This window comes from Notamacropus eugenii, chromosome 2, assembly GCF_028372415.1.
Source record: "Notamacropus eugenii isolate mMacEug1 chromosome 2, mMacEug1.pri_v2, whole genome shotgun sequence".
NCBI lineage: Eukaryota > Metazoa > Chordata > Mammalia > Diprotodontia > Macropodidae > Notamacropus > Notamacropus eugenii.
Genome location: NC_092873.1, coordinates 381,161,842 through 381,174,669, shown reverse-complemented (window position 1 = coordinate 381,174,669; position 12,828 = coordinate 381,161,842). Strand labels below are relative to the sequence as shown.

At 47.7% G+C, this 12,828-nt stretch overlaps 1 protein-coding gene across 1 annotated transcript in view; it reads right to left on the bottom strand.

Annotated features, from left to right (window-relative positions):
• Positions 1–5,202: 5,202 nt before the first annotated feature.
• Positions 5,203–12,828, bottom strand: part of NTRK1 (neurotrophic receptor tyrosine kinase 1) — a 40,711-nt gene continuing 33,085 nt past the window's right edge. Inside the window, exons 15-17 of the mRNA XM_072647282.1 lie at positions 9,472–9,712; positions 8,142–8,300; positions 5,203–5,616 (exon numbers count right to left, since the gene is read on the bottom strand). Coding sequence (XP_072503383.1) covers positions 5,431–5,616; positions 8,142–8,300; positions 9,472–9,712 — 586 coding nt within the window. The 3' untranslated portion in view covers positions 5,203–5,430. The remainder of the gene's footprint in view (positions 5,617–8,141; positions 8,301–9,471; positions 9,713–12,828) is intronic.

The window sequence follows — 12,828 nt, the reverse complement described above, 5'->3', positions numbered from 1 at the left end:
CCATATTATTCCTTTTTTTTCTCTCCTTCCCTTCCTGATCTCCCAACCTCTTCCCCCCTCCCCACCCAAGACCAGCAAGAAAGGAGTCAAGATGGGAACCTACTATGCCTGGGTCTCCTGAGCTTCAGAGTCCTCTGTGGTCTTCTTCAACTAAGGTGCTTTGAGCTCAGCCCCTCCACTGTTCCAGAGATTCAGATCAAAGGGGCTTAAAAAGCTTAAGAACGAATCTCTCATATACTCCTCCTTCCCCCCAAACAGCAGCTGCTTGGGGAAGGTAAGAGGACAGAAAGAAGAGGGGAAGGAAATGGGATGAAATGGTGTTTTTTACATATGCCTCTACCTACCTGTCCCCCTACCCATCACAGTACCTGTCTTCTCCCCGTCTGGAACCTCAAGGGCTAAAGGGAAGCAGAAAGGGATATGGGAGAGAAATGAAGGGAAGGGGTGGTAGAACAGAAAAGGGGACCCACATGCAAGTGGGAAGAGAAATATCATTGCTTCAAGGGACCCCATCCAGGGGCAAGGCCTTTTGGGAAGTCTATGCCTTTGTCTCTGTACTCTCTTTGTATCTCTGTTACATTGTATCTTTGCTATGGTTTCTGTATTTCTCTATCTCTACATAGAGGTTATATATGTTGTTGTTCCGGTCTTGTCTGGCTCTTCATGCCCCCATTTGGGGTTTTCTTGCCAGAGGTACTGGTGTCATTTGCCATTTCCTTCTCCAGCTCATTTTTACAGATGAGGAAACTGAGGCACACAGGGTTAAGAGACTTGTTCAGGGTCACACAGCTAGTAAGTGTCTTGAGGCCAGATTTGAATTCTGGAAGATGATTCTGACTTCAGGCTCGTTATTATCCACCTAGCTGCCCCTAAATTTGGGAAGAAGAGGACTTGGATTATAATTCTGATTTGCCTACTACTGATTTACCTGCTTTAGTTTCCTCAACTGTAAAATAGGGATGATAGTAATAATACCTCCCAGGGTCATAAGGATCAAATGTGATAATATTTGTAAATGCTCAACATAGTGACTAGCATATAGTAGGTGCTTAATATATGCTGGTTCCCTTCCCTATTTACTGATTGTATGACCTTGAGAAAGTTACTTCACTTAGATGAGCCTCAATTTTCTCATCTGTAAAATGAGATGCTCTCAAAGAGCCCCTCCAGGTCTAATTCCTGTGTCCCTGTATATTTCTGTGTTTAGATGATTATCTTTCTATGTTTCTCTACCTATTTATTTCTATATCTCTCTATTTCAGGATGTATCCCTGCACATCTCTCTATCTCTGGGTATGTCTCTGTTTCTCCTGCAATTTCCATCTTTCTTATATCTCTCTGTCTCCATGGCTCTGCAATGCCAGTCTTGATTTGTGTCTCTCCCCCATGCCCAACCTTGGCACCAGACTTGGTAGGCCTCTCTCCTCCTTTTCTGCCCTCCTCAGTTCCCGAAAACAGCTCAAACTTTCCATCTTAGAGCCCAAGTGGAGGAGGGGAGAAAAGGGGGGGAGGACCAGGAAGGAGGCAATGGGTCTGAGCCACTGCTGGGGAAGAGTTACCATATGGTGTTCACCCAGAAATATGACTTGTGTGTCTATGCCCCCACCAAGTTTGTGATCCTGACTCTGGGGGCCAGAATCCCTGCATCCCCATTCCTCTTTTAAATTCCTAGCCAGTCTGTCCCTGCATATTCCAAAGGTATTCCAAAGAAAGATACAGCAGGTGCTTGGAGATCTATGGTTCTCATTAAGTCGGGACTTCTAAATTCCAAGATAGAACCCTGTTCTGGCTTCCAGACATTGGGGTGAAGGGGGAGGAAGAAGAGGGAAGGCTGGGGGAAATAGAATCCAGATTGGGGGATACTCTCCAGGCAGCATTTCTTCAGCCTGCCCGTTCCTGGAAGCCCTAACGCAGGCGGCTTCTCTGATCTCCTGTCGGGAATCCAAGCCCCCAGGGAAAGGGGGGGGGGGGGTGAGATATGTAGGAAGGAGACTTTGGCTGTATAGACAAGCTGAGGGGAAAGACCTAGGACACTTGGGTCCTTTGTAAAATCTATTCCAGCACTGGATACTCTGGAGACTCTCACCACCCTCTTTGTGCTCAATTGTCCTCATTCCCCTTGCTTTCATGAAAAATCTCTTGATGGGAGGAGGGAAAGTTGTTAGCAGATGGTGACAGGACCTGGTGAGGATGTCTAGGTTCAGTTCTCAGTGGTCACCCCTGAAAAAAAACCCACCACCTTCCCTGGGTCTCAAATTTCTTACTCCTTCCAACCCCCCATTACCAGAATGGGGACAATTAGAGCATAGAAAGATAGGCTTAGCTTAGCTGGGAAAGTAGGAAGACTTGGTCCTTCCCTTCCTTTAGTGGCAGCCCCTCTGTTTCCCTCTGATATTCTGAGAGAAAAGGTTTTCATGGGCCAGGTCCGATAGACTCTGACATGTAGGGGCCCCGAAACTTTCAAATTGTTGTCACTAACGCTGCATCCTCCACCTCCAACCCCTCCTGATGGGGTCTCTAAGGCCTCATCCCTATTGATCCCCCCTGGGCACTTTCTCTGTTTTATCTGGTGTTCTGGTTAGGGGCTAATGGACTTGGCACAAGGAGGAGGGAGAGGAGGTAATTAACTGGGATGGGGCAGAGGCCGCGTGGTGCTCTGGGAGGTTAATGACTAGGGAGTCCAGGGGAATCGGGAAATATGAGAGAGTGGGGGGATTGGTGGGTATATCAGTGTCAGTGCATATCAACGTGTCAATTTGTCGTGTCAGTGTGTCAACAAGTGTGCATTGACGTCTGTCAGCACTTGGGTCAATGGGCTACAGCAGAGGGTGTCAGTGGGCAACTGTGTCAGCGCCCCTTGCGTATATCAGTTTCTACATATGCCCATGTGTATTGCTGTTTGTGCATGTGCTAATGAGTTGTATCAGTGTCTTAGTTTCAGCTGGTGACTGTAACCTAGATGGTGCACGCATGATACCCCTTTACTTCCAAAAAAAATCTGGGGCCACTAATTCCAGGCTGAAGGAGGAGTTGGGGGTGTTTGTCTGGGTCAGATCATTGTATTGTTTTATATCGATGGCCTCTATCCAGTCTATTTTCTCGTTGATCTGGGAAATGTCCCCTTCAATATCCCAATCTTATTCAGGGAATCCCTACCTTGCCCCCAATTCCACCAGAACCTAGGCTTCTTCCCCAACCTCCCGACATTCTATAAATGACTCCAAGCCCCAATCTCCGTCAAAGAAGGAGGGTGGATAAAGTGATAGGTATTATTCTCATCCTTCCCTCATTCCTCCAAGACAGCTATCCTTTTCTTCAGGGTGTAGGAAAGAAGAGCCTACCCCTTCTCAGTGTTCTCTTGTGCCATGATCTCCCAGTTTGACAGAGAAGCTCCTCCCTCTGTCTAGACACCATCCTTGGCTGCAGTATAGGACTTGATCACTTTCTTTTCCCTTCTGGGAGGTTACGCCCAAGACAACTCTCCCCCACCCCACCCCCAACTCCCATCCAAGCCTCAGAGACCAGGGCTTCTCTTCACTCCTTCCCTAAGCCCAGCCTCTTCAGCTATGCCCACTCACCAAGGGAGAGGACCACTGGGGAGGGGGCACTGGGGAGGAAGCAGGGTGGGATTTGGGATAGGGGGTGGGAGGAGGAAGGAAGGAGGGAGGTGGGAGGTGGGAGGAGGAAGCACAGAATCATCTCTCAGGGTCTGCAGGACCTGTGTCTGCACTTTCTCTTTCTGTCTCCACCTGTTTTCCAGCTCTGTGTCTGTCCCTGTCTTTTTCCCCCCCATTTGGGTGTCTCTCTCTGTCCAAATCACTTTGTCTCCACCTTTCTGCTCTTCTATCTGTTGTCCTCTCTAACTCTCCATATATCATTCTTTCTGGACCTTTAAATCCGTCTGTCTGTACATCAAGATCTCCTTCTCTGGCTCAGTGTTTCTCTCTTTTCGCATCTCTGTTATTTTGGGTTGTCTGTCCCCCTCACTCTACCCACAGTTCGAAATTCAGGTTCTCTGCTCTCTCACACCATATTTTCTTCTCTTCCCTCCCTAGTCCTTTAGGTGCTTTGAGATCCTGAAAGATGAAGCCTTAATGGGGCAGGCCACAGCTAACAGGAGACTCCTTTGCATGCATCTAAACTTGGGGGGTCTCAGGGGACAAACTCAGGAGAGTCCCCTCCTCCCCTTCACCTTTCGTATCAATCAGCCTCAGGCTGTGGGTCAGGCCTCCATTAGCTCTAACTAGACTGGACAAGAGGCAGATGCCACCATCCTGGCCAGGCTTGGGGGTGCTGATAAGGCAGCAGATCTAATAAAGGCTGGGGGGAGTGGCCTTCCAGGGACAGTCTGACATTTCCTCCTGATAAGCCCTGGAGGGATAAGGGGCTGTGGGTTCTGGCAGGATGAAGGTTGGCCATTAGGAGAAATGGGGCTTCTAGACAAGAGATCTTGCCTCTGCTTCCAGTCCTTTTCCCCTGCCATTTGCTTCCCCAAAGAGATCTCAAAGCATTTGGCAGGAAGTCTATCTCTCCCTCAGGCCAAAGGCAGGGAAAGGAACTTGAGTCCTTATGGAACACTCAGCTTGTCCAGTCCCCTGTCTCCAGGTCCTGATTTCAGAGTACTAATTTACCCTTCCTCAAAAGGGCAAAACCAAGACTTAAGTGTTCTGTGCCCCTCATCCCGTTATGGCTGAGTCTTTCTCTCACTATGGATTCCCAATTTCCAGGAACGTTCCCACTTATGATCTTGGGTACACCTAATTCTCATTCCTCAGTGTCTCTTTCATCCCATTCCATCCTCTATCCAGGGTCAGCTCTTCTTGAAGCTAAAGGCAAACCTTTAGGAAATCAGAGTCTCAGGGAAACTTCAGCCCTGCGCCCCTCTCCAGTAGAGATCTAAGCCCACTTCAGTCTCCTCTTTTCCATTTAAGCTTGGATGATCAGAGAAGGGAGGAACCCTAGATATCAGAGATGCAACCCCTGCCCAAACCTTTATGTGGCTTCTTCAAAAGCAGGAGGGGAGACATGGGATTTGATTAGGGTGGGAACAGACAAGGAGAAGGAGGATGAGTTGACATTGGGAGCCAAGGAAGGCTCTTCTCCCTCACTGGAAGGAAGGTCCTATGCCAGGACCACAGGCATCCCCATCCCATCCCTTCCTCTGCCCTCCCTGCCCCCAAGGCAAGATAGAAAGAGACAGTGGAAGGGACAATAAATATATTGAGTCACTGTGCCATTTGAGTAGCATACAAATACTTCCCCCCTACCCTTGTCCCAACCCCCCTCCCTAATTCCTCATGGGCTCCTGGGCTAAAGATGAGTTAAAGATGCTTTGAGATCACCCATGGGTGGTAATAATAAGGGTGGCGGTGGTAGTGAGAGTGAGCAAGGTTGGTTGCCCCTAAGGCTTTTGAGGCCTGATCTTCAGGGCTAGCCCAGGATGTCCAGGTAGACAGGAGGTGCCTTGATAAGGGCCTGGAGCCGGGCGTGAATGTCCTTGATGCTGTGGCGTTGCTGGGGTTCTCTCTGCCAGCAGCCCCGCATGATGGCATACACCTCAGGGGGACAGGCTCGGGGCCTCTCCAGTTCCCTGCCCTGAGTGATGCACTCGATTGCCTGGAGAAAGAAGTAAGGTGTTGTGAGAAGAGGCCTGACCCAGAGAAGTACGAGGCTCAGGTTGGGTTCCCATGATTTGGGGTAAATTCTTCTCTGGGCCTCAACTCCTTCCCACATCCATGGGGCTATACTAAGGTCCTTTCCAAGTCTGAAATTCTATGAAACAGAGTGAGGCTGCAGCAAGAGGAAGTGAGGCTAGACTCAGAAGTACCTCCAGGGTGTGAGGGGAGGCATGTGTAGGGGCAGAGAGGGTTTGCAGACCAACTTGTTAGATTTTTAGTGGCTGGATTAGGGGAAGCTACAGAAAGTTAGCAATGGACTAATAAGGGGTAGCACTCATGGATGGACTTTCCAAGTGGGCAGGAGAGGAGAAGGTTCATTAGTCTTAGCAGCTTGGTGGGGTGAGTTCTTTCAATGGCCTCTCCACCCTACCCCCTAGAAGAAGGAAAAAGGAGGGCAGTTAGACTGTGGAAAGAAGGCAGGAGGTATTGGAATGAGAGATAGAGAGATCAGAGAGACAGGGAAATGTGCCCCTTGCCTATATCCCTTTCTCACTCTTCTGTGGGGAATTTGCCTTCCCTAAAATGCAAAGAAAATGGGTTAGAATTGCAGCAGGCAGGATGGAAGGAAGACTGCAGGATGAAGAGATTAGGGCAGGACAGTATATGAAGAAGGGAGAAAGGGATGGGGATGAGGGAGGAGGGAAAGGGGAAGGATCAAGGAGGGGGCAGGAGCCTCCTTGGGTTACAGCCCAAGAGAGAATGGGGGTGTGGAGACGGGGTAGGGGTGGGGGAAGAGACACAGAGAAACCGAGACTAATTCCATTCCATCTCTCTGTGCTTGAGAAAATTAAAATCTATAACCCCCTCCCACTGCCTCTCCAGCCCCCAGGGAGCCAACTGCATTAGGAGAAGAAATGGGAACTGACAGCTGGGAGCCAGGAGGTGGGGGAAGGCAGGAAGCTGAGCTGGCAGGCTGGATACCTGGGTCCTTATCACTTTGCTTAGCTGGTGGGCTAAGGTCGGTCATAGGGGATGTTGGACAGGACTGTCCTTCTGATGGTCTAACCTCAGTTCCTCTTGTCTTGATAAATAGGAAGGAAAACTAAATCTAGGGTCTATAAAATGGTTGGAAGGTTGTTAAGAGAAGCCTATGACCAGGATCAGGGGTGGGAAACCTGTAGCCTCGAGGCCACATGTGTCCTCCTCACCCCTGATCTAGATTTAGGCGCCATAGAAATTCAGACTGGGAGAAGAAAGGGGGTGGGAGTGGGGCAGAGGGGAGGAACTAATGGGAAGGTGATGTAAGACCAGACTGTCCTTCTGATGGTCTAACCCCAGTCCCTACCACTGCCCCTTGTCTCTATAAATAGGAAGGAAAGCTAAGGTCTATAAAATGCTCGGAGTCATTAAGAGAAGTCCATGATCTGGACTTCGGGGCCATAGAGACTCAGACTGAGAGAAGAAAAGGAGTGGGGGTGGGGAAGAGGGGGAGGGACTAATGGGAAGGAGAGGAGAGATAAGGGAAATGGACTAGAGAAGGCCAAGGGTATAAGGGGGCTCTTTAGGACATCCCCTCTCCCCACCTCCCTGGGGAAAGGAAGGAAATGAAGCATGCTTTATAACAAGAAGGACAACGGTTAAACTACAGAAAAGACTACCCAAGAGGGTAAATTAGTATAGGAGAGTGTCCTGGGCTCTGGAGAGCAGATTCTGGGGAAAGGGGGAGGGTCCTGAGCTGACTCCAAGAGTTCCCAGACTCAGGGGGAGGAGCTGATGCCAGAGCTAAGGACTTAGGGGGCTGGAATGAGCAGCTGGCTATATTCCTATGCCCCGAGGTATAGAGAGTCAGCTTAGGGGTCCTGGAATTGCCTTTGATTGATGTGGGCTGTACAACTCCAACACCCCCTTTTTCCTGAGTCCCGAAATTCCTGAAACAAGACTGCTTTCTTGTTTCCTGCTCACCCCAAATGTTAGTGCTGCCTCTACCAAACTACTTTGTATTTGATAGCTACCTTAATAATACGTATTTATAGATACTCTGTAGTTCTTCACTTTTTATTTAGGCTGCATATATTAATATGCCTATATTAACATGCATAATGTACATACATTAACATCGATGCCCTCCTCCTTTCCCCAGAATCTGCTCTTCAGAGCCCAGGACACCCTGTTATGCCAGTTTAGGTGGTCTTTTCTGTAGTTTAACCACTGTCCATCTCGTTTTCAATCAAACTATCATCTCTCCCATTAAAACAAGTTTCTTGTGTGTAGGGATTGCTTAATTCTTTGTGCTTATATACCCTGTCCATAACAGGTAATTAATAAATATTTGGTTGATTGATTGTAAGGGCAAAGTCAATATCAGCTGGCAAGGGATGGGACCAGGATAGTGAAGATGGAGCGGGGGGGGGACGGTTAGAGTTGACCCAGGTTCAAGTGGAGAGAGAGTTGGGGTGAGGAGTGGAAGGTGGGAGGAGAAGGCTAAGGACCCAGGAAATGTAATGGAGATTGGACTCCAACTACCTCAGTGTTGGAGAGCTGGTACCAGGGCTGTTTGCCATAAGTGAAGATCTCCCAGAGCAGGACACCAAAGCTCCAGACGTCACTTTCCGTGGTGAACTTCCGATAGAGGATGCTCTCTGGAGGCATCCATCGGATTGGTAGCATCGTGCGGCCTCCCACCTTTGGGTGAAACACCAGTCACTTGGGCCTCCTCCCTCCAGAGCACTTGGCCGGAGAGCAAGCCCCATTTCCTGCCAAAATACTTTGAAGCAGGTGGGAGAAGCCCCACTCATGAAACCTAGGGCCTGAGAGAGGCCAGTCTTAGAACAATGGGAGGGATCAACAAATTTAGTGGAAATCACTTGGAGCCAAGATTCAAATCTCAGCTTTGCCACTTCCTGACTTGGGCAAGTTATTCTACCTTTCTGAGACTCAGTTTTGTCATCAATGAAATGGGGGTGAGACTGGCATTAGCTCCTTCACAGGGTTGTGAGGATAGCCCTTAGTACACTTTAAAGTACCCAGAAGTGAGTTACTGTGTTTCTCCAGTGCCAGAGAGGGTCTTTCCATGTCTGAGTATGTGGGTGAGGAGGGGCATGGAAAGTCTGGGGGACGCCAAGTACTAAGTGATTCCCCTGCCCCAAAGATCCCCCACCCACACCCAATCATTAAATATAGATGCTGGTCCCTAGGCCAGAGCTAAAAGGGAAAAAATGATGAAGCTTCCCTCCACATGGAGAGAAAAGAGACAAAAGCATCTTCCCTGCACTCTCCCCCCCCCCCCCGCCCCGCCCCAGCTACTCTGCTCCTTCACTGGGTCCAAAAGAGCAGTCTTGTCGTCCCCCCCCTCCATCACCACCATTCTCTGTCTTTCCTCCTTCAACCCTCCACCCCCCCCCCCCCCCAGTCTTTCATCTGACCCAGGAATCCACATTAACCTCCTGAAAAACCCTGGAGTTCTAGTTCAGAGCCCCTGCCTTTGGGGCTCTACTATTTTGGGGAGAGGCAAAAGCGAGTTGTTTTTCACTAAGAGACCACAAGCAAATTTCACATAAACAATGTATGGAATGAGTATGGCCCTCCTTCTCTATGTCCTGTCAGAAAGACTCTGGGGTCATGAAATCCAACCCATCCAAGCTGAAAGTGACCTTAAACATCCTCAAATCTCTTTGCACAGATTGGAACTGGGGCCTAGGGAGGGTAAATTATTTGAGCCAAGTCATACTGCCAATTTGCTGCTTTGGGGACTCAGCATAACCAAAACTGGAGGGGGAGGGAGGGTCTGAGGACCTGGCTGAGCTGGTGGGGTATGTAAAGAACAGGCCTCCAGAAGTGGCCTTGGGACCCTTACCCGGTAGTAGTCAGTGCTATAGATGTCTCGGCTCATGCCAAAGTCTCCAATCTTGACCACAAGCCCCTGGCCCACCAGGCAGTTCCTGGTGGCCAGATCTCGGTGCACAAAGTGAAGGCTAGCCAGGTAGACCATCCCAGCAGCCACCTGACCCGCCACAGCCAGTAGCTGCCCCAGGCCTAGGGGCCCAGGAGCCGTGCCTACCCCATTGGCCAGTATCTTGGCATCTGGCCCATGAGACCTGGGTGGGAAAGGAAGATTAGTGAGTTCAGGGAGAGAGGAGGAGACACATGTGAGCTGGCAGAAGACACCTAGGGCTGATCAGGGGAATGGAAGGGAAGGCTCCCATCTAGGAGGAAAAAGGGGGATACAGATTTACAAGTGCCTAGACTTTGGAGCAACAGATGGGAAAGATCAGGGACAGAAGAGGAGAAAACAGAAATCCCAGCCACAGGGAGTCTTAGGCTTAACCCCTCAGGCATCTTGGTCTAGCTCCTGAAGGAGGGACTTACACCCTGATTGTGGGGGGGGGGGGGTCTGGCCTAAGGGAGAATCAGCTTTTCTCCAACCCCCACCCTCTAACTGAACTTGGGGGTTAGATAAAGACTGAGTGGAAGGAAAAGTGGTTGTTCTTAGAAGAAAGATGAGGGATACTAACAGAAACAGAGTCCTGGAGGAGGTGAGGGAAAGGGAAGTGTCTATTGGAGGTGAAGGACTAGTCACAGGGGTGGGGAACCTGTGGCCTCCAAGGCCACATGTGGCCTTCTAGATCCTTGGGTATGGCCTTTTGACTGAGTTCAAGTTTTATAGAACAAATCCTTTTATTAAGGGGATTTGTTCTGTGACGTTTGGATTCAGTCAAAGAGCCACACTTGAGGACCTAGGGGACCACATGTGGCCTCAAGGCTGCAGGTTCCCCATCCTTGGAGGAGAAGAGTACAGATGAGTCTGAGCTTACTAAAAAGACTGACATTTCTGAGGTGGGGAGGATATAAAAGAACCAAATGGAACAGAATTTAAGACCAGAAATGGTCTGAGTGGAGCAGCTGGTCCCAAGGATGGGATGTACAGATTGGGAGGAATGGAGAGATGGAGTTCATTCCTCAGCTTGGAAAAAGTTTCAAGAGTAGAAGCCTAGAGGAGAATGTAGGGGATGGGGGACGATGTCCCCTTCAAACTCAGCATCTCAGAATCCACATTCATCGTCTTCACCCCTACCCTCCATCCTGCTCCCCTCCTCACTTCCTTATTTCTTCTTACTTTTCCCACCTGGCTATTCAAACTCAACATGTCCAAAACCAGGTCTACGATCCTTCCCCCTAAACCCACTTCCTCCTTCAACAGTCTCTGGCTAGGGAAGTGCCATTTACCTTGTCTCCTGTGTTGAGAATTTTATAATGATCTTTGATTTTTTTTTACCTGCTTTTCCTCTGCCCTCACTTCTCAAATCCATTCGGTTACCAGGCCTACTCACCTCTGCCAAAGGTCTCACATCCATCCATCCCATCTATCCTCATCACCACTGTCCTAACCTAGGCTTTCATGACGGCTAGTCTGGTCTAGGAAAATAGCCTCTTTAAAAAGAATAAATATTTCCATTGATGCCTTTTGTTTGGGCATTATCTTTATTTCCAAATAATCCCTCCTCCCTTTCCTGCTCAGGGAACCACCCCATCTGACAAAGATTCAAACACAGAGAGGGAGAAAGACAGTTCAGAAAAATTTAGCTATTGACATCTAACAGTATACGCACAATTTCATGCCCATAGTCCCCCACCTCTGCAATGGATGGAAAAATATTTTCTCTGTTCTCTCAGTCATTATAATTATAAATGACCAAGCTTGATCATTATAATTACATAACATTAGTTTCACTTTTTTTGTTTTCTTCCCATTTACATGACTGGAGTCCTTCTGGACAAACCTCCTTAAGCAGTCTTTCCACTTTTTCTTTTCTACTACATTTATAGTCTACACTGCTGTCCAAATAATTTTTCTTATGCCAAAATAAGGTCATGTCATTCCTCTGCTCAAAAGTCATCCAGGGCTCCCTATGGCCTTCTGAGGAATGTGCAGATTCCTTTGCGTCCAAGGCCTTCTGCAAAATGACCCCACCATAGCTTTCTAGCATATCTCATATTACTCCCTTCTCAGATTTTGTGCTTCAGCCAAATTAGACAGTTCTCTGTTCCCCAAACACACATTTTATTCTCAAAACTCTATGCCTTTGCCCATGCTTTGTGCTGTGCCTGGAAATGTCCTTCCTCTCTCTCTTATCCTCCTGAATTCCTTCCCAATCTTTAAAACCCAATTCAAATACTACCTTCTCTTACTCAATCATCCTACCCCCTTCAATTTTGTTTTATACTTTCCCTAGGTATTCTTTTGAATTATCCTCTTCTGTGTATGCATCAAATGAGATGACATATGTACAGCCCTTTTCAAACCTTAATCCACTATATAAATGCTAGTTATGATCATTGTCATCATTCTGTTCTCCTATTAGGCTATATGCTCCTCCAGGGCAAGAATCACAAGTCATTCAAACTTTGTATCTCCCTCTCTTGCCTCCATCTAGCAGAGTGCCCTAGACACCTAGACTCAGTGAATTCTTAATAAATGTTTGATGAATTGAATTAAATAGAATTCTCCTTGTTGTTCAGGATTAAAAACTTTGCAGAGGTTCCCAAAGTGGGCAATACCACCACCTGGGGGTGCTGGAATGATCAAGGTGGGGGGGCAATAATAGCCTCAGGTGCAATTGGGAAGCATTGAATAAAAATAAGGGGGTGGTAGAAGCATAAGGAAAGAAGAGAAGAAAAATTTGAAAAAATCATTTGTACATATTTCATCTGTTGTGTGACAGAGTTAAAGCTGCAGTGATTACATTATTTTCTGAATAAACACACAAAATACAAGTTATAACTGATCAGGGGTCAAGTCCACTAACAGGTCTTAACAAGCAAGTGTTGGCTGGCAAGTGTGTCAAACATTGTGGGGAAGTCTAGCATGCATCAGCAGGAATATGTGGGTGTAATGACTTGTTTACAATATAGTACTATACAGTTACATAATGCAATATTGCATCAATCATCAAAATTCCATTGCAGGAAAAACCTACAAATTTGCAATTATTAAATTTAAGATGCATCATGTGAAAGAAAAAAAATAGTATATTTTTTTTGAAATGATGCAAATTTAAAATAAAAATTGAAAGGTTGAAGAAAGTAGACTTCCAGAGGGGTGTTAAATAATTTTTTAAAAGGAGGTGGTAGGCCAAGCAAGTTTGGGAACCTCTACCTTAGAGCTATCTTTGGCTCTTCTCTCACTTCCCATAACGAATGTCATCAACTCCTA